Source organism: Dryas octopetala, chromosome 1 (genome assembly GCF_963921425.1).
Source record: "Dryas octopetala chromosome 1, drDryOcto1.1, whole genome shotgun sequence".
NCBI classification, from domain to species: domain Eukaryota; kingdom Viridiplantae; phylum Streptophyta; class Magnoliopsida; order Rosales; family Rosaceae; genus Dryas; species Dryas octopetala.
This window is the reverse complement of record NC_141366.1, coordinates 8,480,990-8,505,730: the sequence shown is the minus strand read 5'-3', so window position 1 is coordinate 8,505,730 and position 24,741 is coordinate 8,480,990. Positions and strand designations below refer to the sequence as shown.

The following is a 24,741-nucleotide window of genomic DNA, read 5'->3' as shown; positions in this document are numbered from 1 at the left end:
CGATCTGTCAAAAAAAAAAAAAAGGGTGAGTAGTTGCCGAATCCACTTTTGACAGCAATGAATTCAACACCCCCATCGCCGATTTATTGAACCAGAAGAAATGTCGATCCTATTAAAATAGAGACAGCACTCCCTCTCTTTCGCTCTCTCTTTAACCAAGCTTTACAACGCTTGAGCCCAAAGGAAGCATCTAGATTCTGCTCGTCTTCCTCTCCAACAAGTAAACTTATAAGTCGGTGGCTCAAAGTCTAGGGCTCACAGTTTCAATCTGATGGAGGAAGATTGCTGCGCCACTCAGCTCATCGACGGCGACGGCCAGTTCAATGCTGCTGGACTCGACCGCTTCGTCAAGGAAGTGAAGCTCGCTGATTGCGGACTCTCCTATGCCGTCGTCGCCATCATGGGACCTCAGAGTAGCGGTAAGTGAAGTAAAGCCTTTTACTTCAATCAATTTAGTTGAGCTCCAGCGATTTGAATTTGGTTTTCGTCTGTTGCTGAATTGGTTGCTTATGAAATGACAGGGAAGAGCACTCTGATGAACTATCTTTTCAAAACTAGGTTCAGGGAGATGGATGCATTCAGAGGAAGGTTGGTTTCTGCGCTTTTCAGTTGTTATGTAGCCAATTTGAATTTTTGCTTTCAGCACAAGTACTATATATGTATCTATGTATTTATGTGTATGTATATATTCGTTTCAGGAGCCAAACAACGAAGGGGATTTGGATTGCCAACTGTGTTGGCATTGATCCTTGCACGATCGCCATGGATTTGGAGGGCACTGATGGCAGGGAAAGAGGCGAGGTAATCAGCTTTTTGTTAAGATCCCATTTTCTTTTTTCGATGAAAGATATAATAAGAGCTGAAAAATGGCTTGTCCTATTCTCAGATTTACTCACCCTTCATAATTCCTCTGTAATTCTGTTATTTTCCAGGATGATACTACATTTGAGAAGCAAAGCGCCCTATTTGCGCTGGCAATTTCAGACATTGTGCTCATAAACATGTAAGTTTGTCTAGGAATTACTTGGCTGATAGCCTATCTTACTTGTTCTAGTAAGTGTTCTAGTAAATTGATTGAGCTGATTCAATTTTGAGATTGTGACATGTATTTGTATCTAGTTACAATTTGCTTTAGCAAGACAAAGCTGGTATGAACTTGGTGGACACATACATGTAATTTTAAATCATTTCTAGATATCTATTAGAGAATGGATTTTCTGTACAGGTGGTGCCATGATATCGGTCGGGAGCAGGCTGCAAACAAACCTTTACTAAAAACTGTTTTTCAGGTACTCTATAACCATGTTTTTATCTCTAGTGTCTAATCAACCTTCATGTTTGCATCTCTAGTGTCTAATCAACCATCATCGTTAATTAATGACATTCTGATTTCTGAATGTACATAGGTCATGATGCGCTTATTCAGCCCCCGTAAAACAACATTGTTGTTTGTTATACGTGATAAAACAAAGGTCTGGAGATACTTTGTGAAATTATCAACAGGATGTGTCCGTTTATGAGATAAATTTTTTTGTTCCACATTAATTCTGTCTTGTTTGTGGCTGTTTGTTCAGACCCCCTTTGAATATCTGGAGCCTGTTTTAAGGGAAGATATACAGAAGGTAATTTTATCTTCAGGTCCTTTTTTTTTTTTTTTTTCCAATTCCTTTTCCTCCGTATCTCTCCTATATTGTAAATTCTGCAGATATGGGATTTAGTTCCAAAGCCCCAAGCCCATAAAAGTACTCCGCTCAGTGAATTTTTTACTGTGAGATCTCTTATATCCTTCTCTGCTCTCTGACAGTCTGTTATTTTTAATATTCTCATTAGTCAGAGCTTATTGTCTCTAATTGTTACATTCTTTGACATGAAGGTAGAAGTAGTTGCTTTGTCCAGTTATGAAGAGAAGGAGGAGAAGTTTAAGGAGGAGGTAGCCCTTCTACTATCAGAAGCAATTCTTTATGTCCCAAAATCATATTGGCCATTCATTTTTCTTTTGTTGGTTTGATTCCTGGAGTGTGATGTAGCATCTTCCTGCTCTGAAGAGTTGTATACATATATATATATATGTGGATAATTGTCCTTCACATCAGGGGAAACATTTCTTATATTCCTAAATCTTAAGTGAATTTATTAGGTTTACTGTGGTAGTTACTAGTTATGTCCTGTATGATGCAGGTTGCTCAACTGAGGCAGCGCTTTTTCCACTCTATTTCTCCAGGAGGACTTGCAGGTGATAGACGAGGTGTTGTCCCTGCCTCAGGATTTTCTTTTAGTGCACAGCAGATTTGGAAAGTAATCAAAGAGAACAAGGACCTGGATCTTCCTGCTCACAAGGTTTGGTAGTTTCTTCTTTTCCCATTGGAATATCATTTGTGGTCTTCTCTTCTCATATGCACATAATATATACATATACTATATATGCTTTAATTAGGTTATGGTTGCCACTGTTCGGTGTGAAGAAATTGCCAACGAGAAATTCAATCAGTTGATCTCTAATGAGGTATGCATCCATTTATCTCCATTTTTTTTGAGATGCTTCTACTTCTAGTATGATTGAGGAAGTTCTATTGGTCATTACTTGAATGAACATGTTTAGGGTTGGTTGGCATTGGAAGAAGCTGTGCAAACCGGTCCTGTACAGGGTTTTGGTAAAAGGGTCAGCTCAATTATAGACACTTATCTTTTTGAGTAAGCTCCACTCTGATTTAAATATGTCATTTAAAATTCTGAAAGTGAGGGAGGGATTATAACTATCTGTGTCGTGTTTAGATTATGTGTGTATGTGTGCTCATTTGTGTGTTTGTTTTATGTGCATTGGCAAGTTTTATTGTTAATGTTGTATAGGCTTGCATTGTTTCTAGTTCTGGCTTGATTTGTATGTTATGCATCATAGATATGACAATGAGGCCATCTACTTTGAAGAAGGTGTAAGGAACTCAAAACGACACTTTTTGGAGTCAAAAGCATTGGATGTATGTCTGCTCTCTCTGTCTCCCTTATTTGACAAAGATTTAGTTAGGTTGTTAGTTTTTCAGTTTTCACCATGGACTTGTAGTTTAAATCTTGCTCTCTTCTGAACTGAACAGTTTGTGCACCCTGCATACACTACCATGATTGGACACCTACGCTCCACAGCACTTGAAAATTTTAAAGTGAGACTGGAGCAGTCATTGAACAAAGGAGAAGGATTTGCTTCATCCATTCGCACCTGTACTCAGTCTTGCATGCTTGAATTTGACCAAGGATGTGCAGGTAACAGCATTTGGGATTTTATTATTGGCAATCATCACACATTTGGCAAACATAGCATCTTTGTGATTGCTTAACATGCAATTTGAATCACCTTTCCTTTTGTTTTCATGCCTTCAACTGAAATCAAATCATCTCTATGAACAGTTCTGCTAATATCTGTTTTCACTTATCAATTTAAATGTCATGTTTAAATCATATTTCTCATCTCACAGCTATAATTATTTGTCATAGGTCAGGTTTCTGACTCTTATTTTCAAATAGAATAGGACCATATGGTGCTTGAACTATACGATGGAAATATGGGTTCTGAGATTTGTAGAACCTAGTATTAAATTACATTTTTTAGCGTGTAGGGGGTGCTACCCTTGTTCACAAGCTGTACGTAAGAGTTTAAAAATGTACAGAAGTTCAAAACAATGAATCAGTAACGTTATTCCTCTTGAAATTGGGAATCTTACCTTTAAGATTGTTGGGGTTGTGTGGCTCCAACCCACTCATGGATGTTGATGGATTTAATCCCACATTGGGAAGGTGAGATAAAACCCCACACCTGATGGGCCCAGGGGGCTTGCCTTCACCCTATGGGGACATAGGTGGTTAATTTGGAGACGGAATAAGTGCTTGTTCAGGAGTAGTAGTGGGTTCACGCTGGTTTGCTGCCCAACAAAGGCACTACCTTTTTCCCCTCCCTCCTGGCCATCCTTCTTGAAGTGACCTTAAAGATCTTACTTGTTTCCATGGCATACAATTATCTTTTTTTCTTATAAGGTGTTTCCTTGAAATGATTTCTACCAATTTCTACTTAACACAATCACATCACTTTCACATACAGACAATATGCATCCTTGCTAACAATTCATCTACTCGGCTCCATTGAATTACCCATGTTTGTCTTTCAGATGCTGCCATACAGCAGGCTAATTGGGATGCGTCAAGAGTTCGGGAAAAACTTCAACGTGATATAGATGCACATGCATCATCTGTTCGCAGTGCAAAGTTGTCAGAACTGAATGCCAACTATGAGGTAATGTTCTTGATAATGTATGGTCTTGATTATTATATGGCTGTGAATATAGTATTATTCAAAATATTTAATGAGTTAATGCAGATACCTCTTTATATTTGCAGAAACAACTCTCTGCATCTTTAACTGAACCTGTTGAGACTCTACTTGAAGCTGGTGGAAAAGACACCTGGGCTTCAATAAGAAATCTTCTTAATCGTGAGACTAAAGTTGCAGTATCAGAGTTCTCAAATGCACTTGTTGGTTTTGAGTTGGACAAAAAAAAAATTGCGAATATGGTTCAAAATTTGAGGGACTATGCAAGAAATGTGGTGGAGGCAAAAGCAAGAGAAGAGGCTGGGAAAGTTCTGATCCACATGAAGGATCGGTAGGGAACTTGTCGATAAATTTTCTCTTATTTTTTCCTTGTCATGTTGGTTTCTTATCACTTTGTTAACATTTTTCAGGTTTTCAACAGTCTTCAATTATGACAGTGATTCAATGCCTAGGGTCTGGACTGGGAAGGAAGACATTAGAACCATTACCAAGGATGCCCGCGCTGCGGTAATCACTCAGAAATTTTATGGAAGGAAGTATGATAGTATCAGTCTATTTGTGTTAAGGTGATATTTTAGTGTCTTTTATTCTCTCATTGTGCAGGCTCTTAAGGTTTTATCGGTTAGGGCTGCCATTCGCTTGGATGAGAAACCAGACAATATTGAAAAAGTCCTCTTTTCTGCTCTAATGGATGGAACTGTTACTGTTCCATCTTTGCAAGATAGGAGAATGAGTGCTTCTACAGATCCTCTTGCCACAAGCACTTGGGAGGAGGTACTATTGAATGGGTTCTGGATTATCTGTACAATCTTTCTATTATCAAACTGGTTTCTTATTGAGGATTTACTCTGAACTAGGTTTCTTCAAAGGATACCCTGATTACACCAGTGCAGTGCAAGTCATTGTGGAGACAGTTCAAAGCAGAGACTGAGTATTCTGTCACTCAAGCTATTTCAGCACAGGTATATTTATATTATCTGATGTTAGACTTCAGTAGGTTAATTTTTTTTGCGATTATCATTTACGGTGTTGCATCATGAATAAATAGATTTTGTTTCTCATGAAGTGTCTGTAAAGATTTAAATTATGAATATCTATTCACCAAAAAAAAAAAAAAGATTTAAATTATGAATATCTGAACAATGGAGTGAGTGCTTGCAAAAGTAATGGGCAACTAGTAGTAGGAAATTGGAAACAGGTTGTGTGCATAGTGTTCAAAATGGCATTTGGGGTGTCCTTATTTTTGTAAAGTGGATTGTTTTAGTAGTGCAACAAAACATTGTATTATTATATGAAGTTTGGGAACAAATGGGGACACTTTATTGAAAGGTGCGCAGATCCTTGACTTGGCTAACTGCTTTGTCCAATGGGGCCATTTCATGCTCAAGATCAATGCATTCTTGTTTTCGCTGCAAAGACAAGACAACCCTAGAATCCTTATTTTTTAAGAAGCTCCTTATCTTTCTTCTTAGCAGCTCAATCGTACTGTGGCCAGTTTATGCATAATACTGTTTTCTTTTGTATTTGCAGGAGGCTCACATGCGAAGTAACAACTGGTTGCCTCCACCATGGGCTATTATGGCGATGATTGTTCTTGGTTTTAACGAATTTATGCTCCTTTTAAAGTAATTATGTTCACTCAAGAGTATTAAATTTCTGAGCAGTGATAATTGTTGGGAAGTACTAAATGTCTCATCCATCTGTTAATCTTTGGTGCCTTTTCTCTTCAAATGTAACAGGAACCCTTTCTACCTCATGGTTCTGTTTGTTGCATATTTACTTTTAAAGGCCTTATGGGTACAGATGGACATGGCGGGAGAGTTCCGACATGGCACTGTGAGTAAAAAATTTGTAGGCGGGGGGGTGTTGGTGTTGGTTTCGTTTTGGGTGTGACTTTGTAGAATATAAAATTGAGTATGCATTCTGTTGATCTTATTTATGAATTAACAAGGAAATATGCATGCATCCATGTGGAACAGGCATGATTTATGTTTTATTTGTTGCTTGTCCCACAAATGAGGTCACTATTCTCTTCCAGTCAGTCATATCCGTCTTGGCTTGTTATTCCAATTTTCTTTATTTGGAATTTAAGTTGTCTAGGGTTGTGTCTAACAGTACTTCTGTGCTCTGCATGATAAAATTCACCTTTGTTCTAGTATTACTATTATTTTTACAAGAGTGGCAGTGTCGTCCCTGATCCATATTTGTGGTATATGTTGAAGCAGAAACAGTTTGTTTCTCTTTTCTTTTCTTTTCTTTTCTTTTATTTTTATGTTAACCTGTTTAGTTGGACTTTGAGATGTGAGAAATAATAGGAAAAACATTCGAACTTGGCTTCAAGATGAGACATGATATGCAGAACATTGGAGGTCCTTATTTGAAACTGGTGCTAATTTTTGTTTCCTTTGTTTGGTGCTAACAGCTGTCGGGACTACTATCTATTTCATCAAGGTTTCTTCCCACTGTTATGAATCTTCTAAGACGACTTGCAGAAGAAGCTCAAGGACATCCAACACCTGAAGCACCAAGACAACCCGTTTCACTTGCTTCTCAGGGTTTTCGAAATGAAACACCGAAAGCAAATCCAGTATCAAGCTCAATTCCTGAGTCGTCTGTGTCATCTAATATTTCTTCATCTGATAGTAGCATGGAATACTCAAGCCCTCACTTGACACACAGGCAAACCACAAATCAGGAAGCGGAATTTTCATGATGTATGCTTTCTGTTGTTTGTACCATGTGTATCAGATTAGAGTTACTACTCTCTTGTCCTATAGTTTTCTTTCTTTTTCATTTATTTCTTGCCCGTAGTTGATGAAATAAAGAGGGTTCGCTGAAATGCCTGGTTTTACAAAATAGTTTAGTTGTTTTGATTCTAGTTGAAATTAGCTGTTACATTGTAGAAATGACATTGTAATTCTGCCTACATAATTTCTATATTTATTTAATGATGAAATGGCAAGTTAAGTTTTTCTTCTTTCTTGAGATCTTTTTCTATACTTATTCTGTGCATTCAAAAAAGCAAAAGCTTTCTCATTCTTTATATCAACTCTCTCTCTCTCATCCAATACCAAATCTCATTAGACTTGTTAAGTGCATCTTTAATTCTTTATCATGGTTTATTTGATAAAGTTCATATGGAACTATTTGATATCAACTAATATAACACACGGCACTACCATCATAGAATATACATAAAAACCCCAACACCACGTCACCACCCCACTTTGTAAAAAGAAAAAGATATCGAATTTTATTCAGGAATGACTTTGAAGCAAACAGGCCTTGTAACTCCAGCAAGCATTGCTGAACAGTCTATTTCGGTGTGAAAGTTCATTCCACAGTCTATTTTGCAAATGGTCTTAAAAATGTTAAAAGCAAAAGAATACAGGAGACGAGTTTTCCCTAATCTAAAGCAGCTATAAAAATTGTGTTTCAATGTTAAGAGGTCTCTTCAGGAGATGAATTTTCCGAACATATCACCCTTGGAAAAAGAAAATATGTAGCTCAGTTAATAGGCACACAGAAAGAGGAAACGGAGTCAAATTCATGACCATTTCTTGTTGCGTAGTTTAGGGATTGTCAGGTCTGCTCCTCCAAAACCATCCATTATGGCATTTGCTGAAGGGAACTCAGCTCTAGCCGTCAAACTACAGAGAGCAGAACAAAAAACATAAGCCAACCAGACCTAGAGGATCAGAAAATAAAACAACTCTAGCATCTTCACTGTGAACTTTGGTCATAAGATAAAGAGCCTATGATTGAGTAGCAAGCCATCACCTGCTTCTTAAAACAACGCATGGCATGCCCACTCGCTCTGCTCCAGCCAGACCAGACTGGCTTCCTGCAATTAGCACACAATTGGATACAGGTAGTCCAGCATTTTCTGCCCCTGCTCGCAAGGCAGCTATGATCTTCTGTAAGCTGGAAAACCATTAGCGTACCATATTAAAGTTGAACTGTATAGAAATTTAACCGAAATTTTCATGAATATGTTATCAGAAACTCAACATAATGTGCAACTAATATGTTGAACTGTATAGAAATTTGACATGCAGCCTACATCTTTAGACCAACAACAAACTAAAAACTAAAAAAAGAACCAACTAATTTTTTACTTCTGATTTTTTTTTTTCTTTTCTTACGGTCCTTTTCCCCAAAAAGTTTCGGCAGATAAGGGAAGAAAGTCTGAGAGTGCTGAATATTCATGTGGCACATTGCTAGAGGTCTTCAACAATCATGTGTGCTGACTAGAACCATCTCACGTCATATAATATTCACAGATAATTTCTTCCAAGTCTAATGTAAGCAAAATCATACATAAAAGTTTACAAGCCATGAGTTTCTTTTAGGCCTCTTTTAAACCCTGTACATCAGAAAACTCATAAACATATAGACAACAACAAACCCTGAATATGCTGAATTAAAAGGAACAAAAAAAAAAAAAACTAACCTTTCAGACGGGCTAGTATCTAGATCTACACTCAACTTTAGCAATGATGCAACCTCCTCAGCAATCCTTTGTTTCTCAGCAGAAGCTGGCCCAGAAAGCAAGAAGAGAGCCCTTTAGTAAACCTTCTGCACTGAAAAAATGTACATCACAAAACATATAAATTCCTATTAACTCAAGATAAAGAGTCTACCTGCTTTTATTGCCTCCTTAGCTAGTTGCTCATCCAAACCAGAAGAAATGCCTTTACCATATACTAGTTGGACTTGGCCATACAAACTCTGTTCTATCTCCTTATCCCCAACTATCTTTAGCTTTGAAATTCTTTCATGGCCAAGCTTTTCAATAATGGATCTAACATTTATAACGAGATAATTGGAGTATTAGCTTGATCCCATACCACCCACATAACACACTGAACTAGAACTAGTAGGGTGGTGGTGGTGGGGATAAAATGATTGTAATAGAAGCCCATCAAAAGAGAAGAAACACATTAAAGTACTTCTAAAGCAATAGAAAATATTACATTCAAAAACAGGGAATCATATCTTCATTAGGGTTTTTGATGGGACTATCAAACTTATCAACAAAAAAACATGTTGGTTATACCTTGCAATTTTATCCCCGCTTTTACAATAGGCTGTCAGTATGATCACAGGTATTCCTTCATTGTATGCATCATCAATAAATCTGAAAATGGAAATGACAAATATGAGTGCAACTGTTGGATGCTAATGGAGTAAAAAGGGAGGCACAAATGCGCAACCAGAGTCTTCATGGCATTATATTAGGTGGGTTGATTATGGTCATAATATTTATAATATGAATTAATTCATAGAGCAATTGATCGAGAGTTCAGAAAATAGTGATCATGAATCCAAATAATTCAAGTCACTGCAATAATTCACTATAAGTCTGAGAGAGAAACACTAACCAAAGAACTACAAGATACATCCTATGATTTTAGAGAAGGGGTTTCTGCTTTGAGAGTTAACTCATAGAGAACTTCTAAGTTTCAAATGGATAGGTCGTTTAGAGAGAATATAAAGATGTATAATTTATAATTTAATCAGGATGAGACAACTCACTCTTCAACTCCAGGTCGCAAAGGTAGACTTTTTGACATCAAAAACTCATCCATTGCAATTTTCTGTAAAATACAAACCAATTATTAATTAACTGGTCTCACTTTTAATAGGAGAGAGCTAATAAGTCCTTAGCTAAGGTCCTTATTAGATTGTCATCTTACCTTCTTTTGCAGAACATTTTTCACAAATGGTTCCTTCTCACTTGTGGGCAATGAAGCAGGCCAGCCAATCTGCAAGATATATTAAAGATTTAATAGAGAAAAATACGGAACGAAAGAAAGTTTCAAAGAGCTTCCTTAAGCTATTCATATTTTCCAAAGACAACAGAAGAGGAACTCACCCGATTAAAATACAAAATCAGCATCTTTTCCTCATCACCACCACTCTTCCTGCAAAATTAACATAAACTGCATTGAACAACCTTGGATATCAAAGTTGATAACCTTTATATAAGCCCATGTTTAGGGAGAGTCTTTGCTCATAATCTTTATATCATACCTTAGGAGATCCAAATAAACAGGCTCTGTCCAATTTGCACAGTCAAGCCCCAGCTTTTGAAATGCTGACAACAGCATCAGAAGAAAATATTGTGAGATAAAGTACACATAAATGTATACTTGGCAACTAGTTACCGAATCCTTCATGCAATTTGCATATTATTAGTGTCGCACCTACATTGAAGGTTTGGCGATTACCCAAGCGATATGCATCCATAAGGACCCTGAAAGAAAGAGAATCCATCAAGAAGAAGTCTTCAAGCAAAACCAACATCAACTGAACGAGCTTGAAAAAAAAGTAGAATAAATAGATAGTTCATCATCATTAGAAAATGAGATTAAGTTTATCAAGAAAGTGCAAATCTTTTATAAAATAAGATTAGCCAATCACTTAGGACCCATGATATGATCAAATGCAAGAAAGCAACCTCAGATGGACCAAATGAATACTAAAAGTAAAACAGTAAACTTCACAGTAAAGAAAACCATTGAATCCAATGCGTAATGGAAACAAACCACTTATCAAGGATCACATGCAACAAACAAAGGCTTAATTAAAATAAACAAGAAAAGATGAAAAAGAAAACAAATTAATAAAAATACATGGGTTTGAAAAAAAAGATGTCACCCGTCAACTTCAAGAAGAACTGCGAGTTCTGGAGATGGGTTCTGGTCCTCAGGGCGGGAAAGCGAGCTGAAAGCAGTGAACCGATGATCATAGTGTAGACATTTTCCAGGAAAAGTGGAGTACTTTCTTGGGAAAGTGGAGGAAAATGGAGGAACGAAGCTGAGATTGTTCTTGGGTACGTCGTAGAAGTAAGTGTTGTTGTTGTTGTGAATGGTGCTTGAAAATTGCTGAGTTCTAAGAATTGAGCAGGAAGCGAATTCCATGGGAGTTGGTCCAAAGTTGTTGATTTACAGCTGACCGTAGAGAGCACCTTCTGTAAAATATCAGACTTATCAGTTAGTGTTGGCTTTCTGCAAAATGTCTCTTATGCCCTTATGGAGACCCGACGAACGATGGTTCGAATTCGGACCCAAACCTGACAAAGCCCATGTCTGTTCAAACCCAAAAGTGTATTGTATAACTCTATCAGCAAAATGGCATTGAGTCTACCATTTCGGCCTGAAGCCCGGCCCAAAAATTGAAGCCTTGAAGCCCATCCAAAAAACAAGTTTTTATATATATTTTTTTTATTTAGAGAAAGGGAAATTCAAACTGGGACATATAATAAAAAAATCCAAATTATTGTTAAAGTTGCATTATCGCATGCCATCCTTGATCACCTAATTGGGGGGATTGAATCTTATTATTTATGAAAACTGTCTTAATCCATAGATTGAAAAAGATTCTGACTCCGTTCTTAGTTGATGAGCTGAATTATATGTAGTTTTGGTCAGAAAATAGGGTTTCTTAAATTAGAAATACAATTCTTAATTTATAGCGATCAACACATTTTGCGGCTCTTAATCTGACTTTGGTGCTCATCTATGTCATTGATTAATGTCTTACTATAAACACTGCTTGCTTATATGTTAAAAAAAAATATGGTTAAATACAAAAATAGTCCACGAAGTTTACACTAATTCTTAATTTGGTCTACTAATTATAAAAAGTGTCAATTTGATCTACGAATTTTTCAAGTTGTACTAAAGCAGTACAAACGTTAACTTCTATCCGAAAATTAACGGAATTGATCACATAAAAATGTGATGGACGGATTAAAATGCCCCTGAAAATGTGGTCACGTGCTGTACACATAACCATTTTTCGTTAAATTTTTCTATGGAAGTTAACATTTATCCTGCTTTGGTACAACTTGAAAAGTTTGTGAATCAAATTAACACTTTTTTATAGTTAATGTACCAAATTGAGATTCACTGTAAAATTTATAGACTATTTTTGTACTTAACTCAAAAAAAAAAAAAAAAACCTTTCTTCTTCTGCAAATTAACCCCATTCCCACCCTCCTAGTTGTAGAGTGTTTTCATTCTTTTCCTAACATACATAGTCTTAGCTTTGGACCTTAACTCAATTAATTGCATGGAGGATGGGGTGTGAATAGAAATTCATGAAGGTTTTATTTTCCTTGCATGCAAAATAAAAAAATGAATGGAAGAGAAGAAAAATAATTTTAGAAGCTTCCACTTGACCACTGCAGCTAGGTTTTTCTTCAAATTAAATATCAATTTTATGTTATTAATATCTTTGAAAATTAACAAAAAATATCCCAAATCTTAATGCTCTCTCCTTAGTCGAAGTCACCAGGATAGAGTTTATTGAGTGGGTGATGCTAGAGATATTGAACATTTTACAAGATTTATATTAATGTCAAAACTGACATGTGACCAGGCTGTAAGGTGATTAAGCCACTGCATGCATTAAGATTAAGATTAAGATTAAGATTCTTAATTAGTAAATATATATGGCATGATCAAATTAAGGTACGCCAAATTAGCTACTAGATTAATTAGAAATGATGACTCTAATATATAATAAAATTCGTCAATTTAAGTTATAACTTTTATTCACTACAAGAAAAATGGGTTATAGGGGCACTACAATAGAGGCGAAATAAGAGAAGTGCCTCTAATTAAAAAAAAGTGTAAATTTGAGAACCGTCCTTGTGTTTTTTTTTTAAGAAATAAAGTGATGAAAAATAAACACCTCTAATATTAATTAACGACAGTTGCAATAGGATCATTTATTATTTCTGCTCCTCCCACCGCCCCTATGCCATTTAGGGGCATTTTTCCGCCCCTACCATTTTTTGTAGGGACAAATCGTTTATGCCCCTATAACTCATTTTTCTTGTAGTGATTAGACTAACTCTAATGTTTGATAATATGTTTTGATTTCACTAAAGAAGTACAAGGGTTTAGATCAAACACTAATCAGTGTAAACAGTTTGAATAGAGCATGAGCTGGTGATGAAAATGACAAATATACTAGGTCACATGCATGATATATTTGGTCTGAATTATTCATTGCCATCCCTCCCTTAATAATTATATATATATGACTTTTATTCCATTAATTATTAGCAAATATTTTCGAAATACGTACATACGTCACAATGTTTTTTTTTTTTTCCCTTATAATGCTGCGACTGCATGCTGTGTATGATAGATTGATAGTTACCCTGAACAATTTGACAAAGTGATCGAAAACCAGTTTCTCAACTTCACTTGGGAAATAAACACACTTACACACAGGCAAGTTTTGAGGTTTGCATAACAGACAAAATTGCTAATTTAGTCAAACTTGTTCCTCTCATGACTTCTATTCCATTAATTTAGCAAACATTTTTCAACGAACACACGTAAACACACGTCACATTTTTTAAAATCGTCGTTCTCTCGGTCCAAACATCTGACCCAGCTAAAGACAATCATCATCATATCTCCTATCAAGTCTCAATCTTTTGTGTTCCACCCAAACTGACAATTTCATCTCTGTCGATCAGTCAATCCCACGACTTTGACCCAAAACACTATTCTCTTCACATTATAATAAAGTTTGTTTAAAGCTTCAAATATATATATATATGGATCACAAAACATCACTTAAGAGGAACTCATGAGCTAAAGAGAAGTGGAGGTTCAAAAGATGATGATGAGTGATTCAAATTATAACAGTAATAATATTAAGGATGAGTATGAAAATTTGCTTCCTGGGTATCGCTTTCATCCCACTGATGAAGAGCTTGTGAGGTTTTACCTTCGGAGGAAGGTGGAGAACAAACCCATTCGTCTTGACCTCATCAAACATATTGATATTTACAAATATGATCCATGGGATCTTCCAAGTATGCATGCTCTTCTACTTCAATCTCTAGTACTTCATTGTTTCCATTATATATGTTCATGATTTTATGTAGACAAAAGTCTCTTTTTTTCTTTTAATTTGCTACTTTAAATTTGTTCATATATATGTTTTTGTTGAAAGTGCAGAAGTTAGTGACAGTGTTGGGGACAAGGAGTGGTACTTCTTCTGCAGAAGGGGAAAGAAGTACAGAAATAGCATAAGACCCAATAGGGTCACAAAATCAGGCTTTTGGAAAGCTACTGGCATTGACAAACCTGTATATTCTGTTGGAGACTTTCACAATTGCATTGGCTTAAAGAAATCCCTAGTCTACTACAGAGGCAGTGCTGGAAAGGGTACCAAAACAGATTGGATGATGCACGAGTTTCGCCTTCCAGCTACTTCAAGCACTGATACTAATTCTAACATCAAGAACAATATTCAAGAAGCTGTAAGATTCATCTTAATTAGATTCTGTTTATATATAGGGTATTGTTCTTTTGACAAATATGTATGTGACATATTATATTGTTATACTATCAATATCAACAAAAAATCAAGTTGATCGATAACCTGAATACATAAACATGTCAGAATATATGGCAAGAGAATTTCCCTACGTTTATATTACTTGTTTGCATATGTACGTTGTGTGTTTATGTGTGTGTGCATTGAAAATGATTTTGTAAATTGATCACTAGAAAAGATTCTATTAATTAATTAATTTCTTTCATATGATTGATTATTGCAGGAAGTTTGGACACTTTGCAGGATTATGAAGCGAAATAATCCTTGTAGAAAGTATGCATCAAATTGGCATAAGACAACTTCCAAGCAGCTAAGTGTGGTTGACTCAAGTTCTAAAACATGCAGTTCTGAGTCAGATGCAAATTTGGGTGCTTTGGCAGCTGCTAAGGATCAATTTGAAAGGAGTCCTCTTTTCTATAATGGTAACATGTATGAAGGGAACCAATTTTTGGCAGGGCAGCTGAGCTTAAAAGGTGAAGTTGATCCAATGGTGAACTCATCATCATACATAAGCTTTTCCAATCCAAATGAAGATGATGAGATATTAAGATTATCAGATGGCAACTGGGATGAGCTCAGACCAATGATCGATTGTGTTCTAAATCCATCACTGCTATATATATAGTTGTAGCTTTTTGGATGTCTCACACACATACACAAATTATGAGGGACTTGCATGTCTCAATGTTTTTTTTTTTTTTTTACCTTTTTGGATGTTAATTAATGCTTTCTCTATAATATGAATAGTAGGACTATTACTCTTCCTTCATCACAGGCACAGACTAATTAATATGTTGAAGTAGTCAATGGTTATGTATGAATGACTTTAATGCTTTATATAGATGGAAAAGGTTGGCAGTCTTTTTACATTTTCTTGGTCCTGTATTATTGGTATATATATATATACATATCAGTTTCATTTGCACGTTGCACCTTTGCTTTGACTATCTGTCTGCTTTGTATATATCATGACTACTCATCACTATCTTTAGTTTGACTATTTGGTTCATAGATGAAATTTTTCAATGAATCATTGGTGATTGGTGGGCAAAAAGTACTTACATGGGGCTATTCTTTATCAAAAACTGCAAAACCATGAAATATTTTCAAAACTTAATTACAGCACAAGACAAGATGAAAAAAAAAAATACCCACATACACTGCACAATTGCAAGCACATGGAAGCTAGAAGTTGTATAAGCAAACCTAGAAAATCAGTTGAGAAGAAAATTAGAACCCAGAAAAGCTTATGTAGAAATATTTCAATGAATCACTAAAATGAGTAGGATACAATTCTCATAATTGTGACTTAAGAATAGCACCGGAAAAAATTGAAAATAAACGACAAAAGCAGGGATTACATATATAATAAAAGTTTGAGAAACGCTACGAACATATGATATTTACTTAATTACCACATCTTTGAAATCCATTGGTATGAAATTAAGATGCGGTTAGTAAATATATATGGTAGGAGAGTAGGAGTAGTACGTAGTTTGATTGTTAAATTTTCTTGACGACTTCCTTCATCAAACCAGGGTTGGCACGTCCAAAAGAAATTAACTCCTCGAGTGAGATGAATCCATCCTTATCCATATCGATCTCCTGCATTCTCTGACCTACTTCCTCTGGCGAGGAAGACCCAAGTGCTTTCAGTGCATCAGCGAACTCGGCCAATGAGATTTTGCCGTCACCATTGCAATCAAAGTGCTTAAAGATACGCTCATATTCAGCCTTCATAATTTCATCAGCCATTTTTTCCTTTTTCTTGTGATTTTGCAGTGCCAAGTTTTGCTCTTTTATTGAATCTCACAGAACACTAACAAATTTATGGGATTAATTAAGAGGCAGGGGTTGTCCCTTGGACCCGGTATTATTGCTGAGGAAAACGGATCATCACCTAGAAGGCTAGAACTAGAAACAAGGAAACCCTCTAATCTAGACATAACAAGGGTTAAGCATAAATTATAGATCTTTTGTGGTCATTACAATATCACCTGAAATGTGACTTGTAATGTATGAATTATAGATAGTGGCCAAAAATAAAATGTATGAATTATAAATCTTTTCGCATGTAATGTCTCTTTTAACTGGTTTTATGGAAAAATTATTGTGTGTAACCGTAACATCACGTGACATAATGATATAGTATTATCGATTCATTTAAATTATAACACGTGTACGATCATTAATTTTCTAATTACATATAATAATTTTCCAGTGTTGTGATAACCACGAAAAGTAAACTATTTTCATAAATGGTGGGGATGAAAAGCTTTGAAAACAAAAATTAAAGCATGAGACTCAATTGGACTTTGATAATTGACTGAGAAATGGGTTAAGATTATTTCATTATGAAATAAGATCTTTTGGTACCGATGTAATTGTGCTTATATCCAAAATTATATCATTATAGTGTTTAAAGATTTAGCATGATGTCTTGGCCAAAAAAAAAAAAAGGATTTAGCATGATGAATTTAGAGCAAATATCTCGTGCTTATGTCTAAAACTACAACGTTTTAGACTTCCATTTAATAACAAGTGGGTGAAACTAAAACTTAACTACCAACTCTTCAAATCAGCATTTTTTAATTTACATAAAACAAGATTAAATAAAGGAGTGCCTAATAACAAATTATAAACACCAGCTCCCAAAAAAGCAAAACTGGAGCTAGCTTAAGAAAATAAAATGAATTATAAACTAAACAAAAGAAAAGTACAACTCATCAGATCTAACACATTTTTTTTTTGGTCAAAAGATCTAACACATCATACACACCAAACATTGAATCCCTATTCAGCAATCCTCTCAAATTTCATTTTGCGTTCGTCCAAGGTGGCCACATTCTTCCTTTTCCTGGAAAACCCATTTTGATCATCTGTGAACTGAGCGGCTATTCGAGCTCGTAGTTCTTCCAAGCTCTCACCTTCCTTTGCTCTCTCTAGAACCTGAAGTTCACAGCAAGCAGTTATATAGCTGATTTCTACTTTATAAAGGAGAACTCACACGTCTATAATACTTTCAATGTCTTACCAGATGGCGACCGTACAGATGGGTACTTGAAAGTGCTTTAAGCGCATTTTCCGTCTCTTGTTTTGTGACAAACTCCACAAATGCAAAGCCTCTATGCTGTCCAAGCTTCATCGGTAACCGTAAACTTTTAATCTGGCACATAAAAAGAATTGAAGTCAATTATAGGATTGCAATAAAATGGTGTACTCCGTGCAGATTTATCACCATACTAACTTGGCTCAAAAGAACTAAACCCGAGGGGCAATAACATAGGTTGTCAATCATTCTATATAAACAGAGGATCCCAAATCTAGAAAATTGCATTATCACTTGTCAAAATTCAGTAATCACCTGGCCGAATGGACTAAACAGCTGTCTCAGATCTTTCTCTGTAGCCTCAAACGCTACATTTTTTACATGTAATTTTGTTGAACTTTTATCCTTCTCAACTTTCTTCAGCACTTCATCTTTCTTGGCATGACAAAGTTGCAAAATAAGAGCATGCCCATCCAAAATAGTTCCCTAGAAAATGGTAAATATTAGTTGCAGCAAATTCCCAAAATGCACATGCCAAAACCTTAGCTCCAGTAAGCATGAGATGGCTGGAATGAGGGTAGAGATCCAAACCTCCATGTAATAAAAAATAAAAAAACTATTTAAAATAGTTTTTTGAAAATTTCCAAAATGTATATTACATGCAAATAATTTTGACAAGGCTCTGCCATACCTGTAAATCCCTGCAAACATTTGTGGCTGTCTCCATAGAATCAAACTCTATAAAACCAAAACCCATTGAAACATTCTTCCCTTTTTTCAAGTGTTTCTTCACCTGCACAGAGAGAACAAATGATATACATAAGAGAAATATATCGAGTATATAACAGTAACGTTTCTAGACAGCCAGATTATCACCTTGACACTTAATATTTTCCCCTCCTTCATTTGTTCACTAAAATGCTTTTTCAAACCCTCGTCAGATGTCTTAAAGCTCAGATTCTTGACATATAAAGATCGTGACTGGAGAATGTGACACAACAAAGCACAAAATAATTATTATATTAGGTAGACAAAAACTAGGCAAGATGTAACAGAACAAGGAAATAGGCCACAGGTGTGATCAGATGTGTAGAGGAAAAAAATGCATATAAATGCCAAACCTCAACCCTATCAGGATCAGCATCCACATCTGATATTCCTTCCACATACTGCTCTAACGTAACCCTTTTGACATCATGTTCAACAACGGCACTGTTCTTTTCATTGCTCTCGACTGTTAAACTTTGACTGAGAACATTTCCAGGAGCCCATTCCAAATATAAAGGAGTATCCCTGTACCATAGTAAATGGGGGAAAACATTTATGTATCTGTGACATAACCATGTAACAGTGAACAAATGGCCATCAAATAGATGATCAAGCAACTACTCTAATGAAGATTAGATGCACAAGAGTAAACATTAAACAACGATGTAAAAATTAATTTTGTCTCAACAAATTCAAGATAATACCAACGAAAAAAAATCCGAGTTCCAAGATGTATTCAACCTGAACATTTTTCAACTTATGATAAATCCCACTGGACAAAGTATAAATTTTTTTGACCAATAAAATAAACAAGAAACAAAGAGAACTTACTTGTAGCGCTTGTACGCTAAACCTTTAAAAGCTGCTCGAGCATTAGCAGGTTCAAGAAAAACAGCCTGCAGGATAATAATTCAAGACAAAAGTAGTAGAGCACCAATTATTAACAACACATCATCATAATAAAACAATATCATCAGTATTAAGATTTTTCTTCCTCTCCGCAGTATCAAAAGCTTGGCCTAACAGAAGTATACAAAAAAGACATTTGATCCTCCAAGTGTCAAAGAGGACATGAAAACCTCCAACTAAGTAAACAAAACCAAAAGCAACTGGACAAGGAAACCTTGTTGACATGTGTTTCCAATTTCTTAAAAGACCACAACTAATGTTGTCTAATCTAGGATGGTCAGAAGCCAAGTAAGGCCAGTCAAAACAGATCTTAACGACTTATAGAACCTAGCCACTTTCACCTCTTTAATCTGAATAATTACAGTAGTCCCTAATTAGTAAACAACCTCGCACCTACCCATCCACCTTGGGTCACTTAGAAGTTCATATACCTATGAAAAATAGTTATTTTTTTGTATCTTGCTCCTTCTTTCTCTGATAAAACTGACTTACTATTTGAAAAAAAAAAATATATTCATAATATACCCAAACAAATTTTATTGGGAGGTAGGGCAAGTGATTAAAAAGTTTTCCAAACAATAGATGAAGTTACTCATTGGCAAGGCAAAGTATGCATTATAATAATGATGTCTGAACTGAATATGAAGGGCAGTTTAAGTCTAAATGCCTTGTAATTGAGATACTGCAGTTCGGAACATGAATTTACTCAAAACTACTTTCTAAAATATGCCCAGAATTTAATTTAATTGAACCTATCTACAAGATGAAAACACAGTATATACATTTTAATCAACAACTTCGAAAATGCACATCCACAGTAAAATAAGAAGAAATTAAGCAATAGTCTTTGATGGAGGAACACATGTATGCATACCAAAGCCAATGTTTTTGTAGGGGGGAGAATGATTTTTTCCAAACTCCCAAATTTCCCAAACATCTTTGCCAGTTCACTATCAGAAGAACCATATGGCAAGTTCTTCACCAATAAAACGTGGTTGCTTCTTTTCATACCATCAGCTTTCCCAGCAGCAAAATTCTCTAAAGATTCTACATTTATTCCAGCATTTACAAAAGCCTTTTTTGTGTCTGCAATCACTTGAGTTTCTCCCAGAGCAATGCGTACAGCGAGATCATCAGCTTCCCGGTCAAGAAAATCACTCTTACTCACACCATGTTTCCGAGCTATGTTCTCAACAACCTATTAAAATACAAAATAAGAATTAGAGAATCACCGAATAAAAACCAAACAATTACCGAACAAAGCAGGGTAGTGAACATAATGATGCTATTACTACCAGTATTATGGAATGAAGGCCAAAACAAAAACTAAGGTTCTCTAGTATTAGAGAAAAATATTAAAAAATAATGAGAAAGTAAGGAGAACAGTAGAACAATCTCAAGACCAAAAGTAAAATGAACATGTTCAGATGCCATCTACTACTGGAAGTTATGCAGAGAGTAAAATCACCGAAACATTGGTAAGTGAATTTATGCATACTGTAACTGTGGTTAACATACTGTATCAGGGTGCATAAACAAACTATTCCATGCTCTTGTATCTCCACTAGCTTCGGCTGCTTTCCTCTCGTCCTCCCTTCGTTGCTTAAGAGGCCTTGAAGCTTGGGTTGCTGAATCATTAGCCCTATAGGGTGAACAATGTCAAATTTAACCTTAGAGTGCAAGTAGAAAGTCATGATAAATCCCAATAGAAGAGTAATGACAACAAAAACCCCTAGAAAATGAAGTTGGGAAAAGAGGCCAATAAAGTAGAACTACTTACCCTTGCTTCTCGGATGGATTTTTTTGTTTTGCTGGCATAACATGCAACAATCTTCCTTGGAAAATTGAACCGTCTAATTCTTCCAAAGCCCTTCACCAAAAAGAGAGGAAAAGAAACACCATTATCAATATTAGGAGACTTGAATGCAGTGACAAAAAAACAAGAGAAGTTCAAGGAAGAACAAATTGCAAATTCCAATAATCTAGATTAACAAGCAATTGAAATAGCTATTTAGTAAAATACTAAATGTTAATTTATTAGGACTCAAAACTTGAAATAATATCATTAAGTTATTGCCACAATAGCTCCAAGAAAATAACCCATGTGAGCTTTGAAGCACAAAAGACTACCTTTGCGCACATTGTGGAAGCGTGTAAAGAGCATAAGCGATTCCCTTGGACCGATTTGTATCTTTATCAACAACAAGATGAATCTGCACATTGCCAAATTTGCTAAAATGCTCTTCCAGCTCCTCCTCAGTTGCTGTAAATGGCAGATTACGAACAAAAAGACGACCAGTCTCAAGCACTTGTTCTTTCTCATCTTTCGAACTGGATGACGGATTGCTCTCGTCAAGTACTTGGCCATCAGCATCTTCAGAAGGACCTTCCTCTCTGACCTCTTCTTCATTAACATCACGTTGTTCCTTTGCGTCAAATTTTTGAACAACCTGAGATTTTTCCTTCTCAACCTCCTCCTCATTATCATCATTATTATCATCATCACTGTCACTGTCACTGCTCTCCGAATCCGACCATTCAGACTTCACTCTGCTCTTGAAGTAATCCATATCCGAAACGACATCATCAAGAGCAACATTGTGTGAATCCTTCCTCTTGGCAGCTGCGTCTACCTCCATATCGACTGGAACTGGTTTCTCTTCGCTTTCCTTCATCGGCTTTTTGCCGACTTTACCAACTCGTTCAGCTACCGGAGCTACCAACGTGTCGTTTGCCCACAATTTGGACTTAGCCCGAGGCTGCATCACCTGTAGAAACTCTTCAAGCTGAGGATCATCATCACTCTTCGCTTCCGCAACACTCCGACTTTTCGCGACGGCACCTTCCTTCTTCTTCTTCTCCTTCTTCTTCTCCCCATCTTCACTCTCTTTCTTCTTCTTCTTCTCTTTCTCCAAAGTATGACGACTCCAAGGCCGAGGAATCTCCGGATCGCCGACTTTATGAGCAATCTCACAACTAATCCTACAAGTATCCATAAACGACCTGTTGTAGTAGATGATGGCCTCCTGAGCTTGAAGCTCCGAGCGGAACCCAATGAAAGCGAACTGCCTGCTCTTGCCGTCCTTGGTGCGCAGCACCTTCGCGTCTGTAACCTCTCCTTTCTCCGAGAAGAACTCTCGAAGTCGCTTCTCCTCCACGTGCTTGGGCAAATTCTTCACGCATATTCTGGACCTGAAATTGTAAACCTGGTTATGTAAAAACCTGCTATTTTTCTCGGAAACCAAACAGAATCCACAAGAATAAATTGAAACTCACATTGTTGTTAGTTGTTACGAAGTTTGAATTACAGGTGTGAGATTCTTCGACCAAATTGAAAACGAAGACGGTGCCGCTCTTGCTCTGAGTCTGAAATCAACTGTATTGAGAGAGAAGGCCAAGGGCTTTGGGCTGTGGTGGCGGTGACTGTTTCAGTTTTGCGGTTTTTGCCCCAAAAATAAAAATAACAATAGAATTAAGAGGGTTTTTTTTTTTTTGAGGTACTCGAAATTTTCGTGTGTTTTGGCCGATGGGCTTAACAGAATTCAAATTGGATATGACAAAATTTTGATCCGTTTAAAACCAAAGCCCAGCCCTTAAATGTTGGAATACGGAGACCCAAGTGGCCGGCCCATCAAGATTGAAGATCCAACAACCATGGGAATGGGCCAAATGTAAATATCAATTATAAGTCCATCACATTTACATGTCGACACCGACGACACTTTTTTTTTTTTTTTTTTTTAAATGCTAAAGGCACCATGTCTTTGTACCACATTTATAATACCACATAATGTGGCTTCCTAGATATCCTTAATCTCTTCCCCTCTTTCCCTCTCTCTTTTTAGATTAGGAAATCAATCATGTAGTACCACAAATGTGGTACAATGACATAATTCCCCTAACATTACCCTTTTCTTTTTAGCCAATACATGTTGACTCATATTGACTTATGAGAAATTAGTCATTATGAAGAAATAAATCACACGTGTCACCTTCTATTATCCCAATTAAGCTCCATAATAGACCCAATTATTAAAACAAATGAAATATTGTCACAAGAATCAATTCTATCTAATACACAAATGTCCTGTAGAAAAAGAAGTCCTTAATCATCAATTAATTATTAATTTAGTAATAATATTTTTCTTTTGTTACACTATCGAGGGGATCGACTCCTACACCTAACTTAATTCTAAGTCATTACCCCTCTCATCCTCACCATTTTAACTAACCCTAAAGGCTTAATATTTTTTTTCACTTTATTAAAAAAGATGTTTCAATTTCGATGAAAATTAAAGAAGACATTAACATTCATGTCAAATATTTTATTAAATTTAAGCTATGATGGGACCAGATGCATCAATATCTTTTTTTATCCTTATTTATACCACTTTGATCCCACATATGGCCATAGAAAAAACAAAAGAATAAATTAGTGTAAGATGTATCCTAGGTAACCTCTAATAGAATGTAATAATAAAGTAACATTTGTAACCTGGTCACTTAGCTTATTTAGCTTATTTTCAGTTTGTTTTTTTGTTTTTATTTTGTTTGTTTTGAATTTTCTTTTCTCAAATTCTTTTAGTTTTTTTGGTATATAAAATTTATATTTGTCCAAAGTGCAGTGAAAATATGTCTGCAGTCATAGTTTTAGTTTACAATTTCAGTTTAGCGTTTGTTGAAACTGTACCTTGAAATTAAGGCACTCAACTAATTATGATCTTTATACTGTATGAAAAATGTTTTAATGTATTCACCAAAAAAAAAAATGTTTAATGTACACTTTGTACCAACTATTTTTTCTTAAACTTTTGTTTTCCATTTACATGACATCAATTCATTTGATATGATTTATCTTTTTTTAATTTACTAATTGAATTCAATATGAGTATAACACAAAAATTAGGAGCCTTAGCCATATATATATGTTCTCAATCTTGGAAAGCTAGCAAGGAAGAAAATATATTACTGAAATATTTCATTGCAGACTATTAATTATTTAATTACCATGCTGAGCCAACCATGAGTCGTTATATATAATATATATAGAGTGCTGCTATTTGCACACCCTAAATCTCTCTTTGCACACCCTTTCTTGAAAAAAAAAAAAAAAACTCAAAGAAAAAGACCATTTGGCCCTTTCCTCACCCACACACCCCATTCCCATCTCCCCCCGTACACACCCCACCTCTCACCTGCAAATTTCCCTCACCTGCAAATTTTTTTTTTTCTTCTTCACCGTCGCACCCTCCACCCTTTATCTTCTTCTTCTTCCCCCCACCCCAACCACCTCCCCCCGAGCCCTCCCCTCCTCTCCTCTCCTCTCCGA

The 24,741-nt window shown here is 35.9% G+C and overlaps 4 protein-coding genes and 1 pseudogene across 4 annotated transcripts; 2 read left to right on the top strand and 3 right to left on the bottom strand.

Moving 5' to 3' along the window:
* The first annotated feature begins 93 nt into the window (after positions 1-93).
* Positions 94-7,292, top strand: RL2 (Root hair defective 3 GTP-binding protein (RHD3)). The gene is made up of 22 exons (XM_086239992.1): positions 94-419; positions 522-588; positions 699-801; positions 933-1,003; positions 1,226-1,289; positions 1,407-1,472; positions 1,575-1,622; positions 1,706-1,768; positions 1,874-1,930; positions 2,179-2,337; positions 2,435-2,503; positions 2,600-2,691; positions 2,897-2,975; positions 3,090-3,255; positions 4,155-4,279; positions 4,384-4,646; positions 4,726-4,822; positions 4,919-5,089; positions 5,173-5,277; positions 5,846-5,940; positions 6,055-6,151; positions 6,738-7,292. Exons 1-22 carry the CDS (start codon positions 272-274, stop codon positions 7,026-7,028), a joined length of 2,496 nt encoding a protein of 831 aa, XP_086096118.1. The 5' UTR covers positions 94-271; the 3' UTR covers positions 7,029-7,292.
* A 249-nt stretch (positions 7,293-7,541) lies between these two features.
* Positions 7,542-11,292, bottom strand: LOC147297359 (Haloacid dehalogenase-like hydrolase (HAD) superfamily protein). The gene is made up of 11 exons (XM_086246518.1): positions 10,979-11,292; positions 10,525-10,574; positions 10,352-10,415; positions 10,194-10,242; positions 10,015-10,083; positions 9,854-9,915; positions 9,375-9,455; positions 8,959-9,119; positions 8,769-8,853; positions 8,096-8,239; positions 7,542-7,965 (listed from the first exon to the last, which is right to left on the bottom strand). The coding sequence occupies exons 1-11, from the start codon at positions 11,239-11,241 to the stop codon at positions 7,863-7,865; spliced, it is 1,131 nt and encodes a 376-aa protein (XP_086102644.1). The 5' UTR covers positions 11,242-11,292; the 3' UTR covers positions 7,542-7,862.
* A 2,649-nt stretch (positions 11,293-13,941) lies between these two features.
* LOC147297358 (transcription factor JUNGBRUNNEN 1-like) lies at positions 13,942-15,611 on the top strand. The gene is made up of 3 exons (XM_086244001.1): positions 13,942-14,159; positions 14,305-14,609; positions 14,910-15,611. Exons 1-3 carry the CDS (start codon positions 13,961-13,963, stop codon positions 15,309-15,311), a joined length of 906 nt encoding a protein of 301 aa, XP_086100127.1. The 5' UTR covers positions 13,942-13,960; the 3' UTR covers positions 15,312-15,611.
* A 406-nt stretch (positions 15,612-16,017) lies between these two features.
* Positions 16,018-16,579, bottom strand: LOC147297357 (polcalcin Phl p 7 pseudogene; annotated as a pseudogene).
* Positions 16,580-17,269: 690 nt separating this feature from the next.
* LOC147297356 (nucleotide/nucleic acid binding protein) lies at positions 17,270-22,844 on the bottom strand. The gene is made up of 12 exons (XM_086248303.1): positions 22,689-22,844; positions 21,543-22,604; positions 21,193-21,282; positions 20,931-21,054; positions 20,287-20,610; positions 19,335-19,399; positions 18,857-19,028; positions 18,612-18,716; positions 18,427-18,528; positions 18,051-18,221; positions 17,721-17,852; positions 17,270-17,635 (listed from the first exon to the last, which is right to left on the bottom strand). Coding segments are annotated over exons 1-12 (2,505 nt in total). The 5' UTR covers positions 22,691-22,844; the 3' UTR covers positions 17,270-17,479.
* Positions 22,845-24,741: the final 1,897 nt, after the last annotated feature.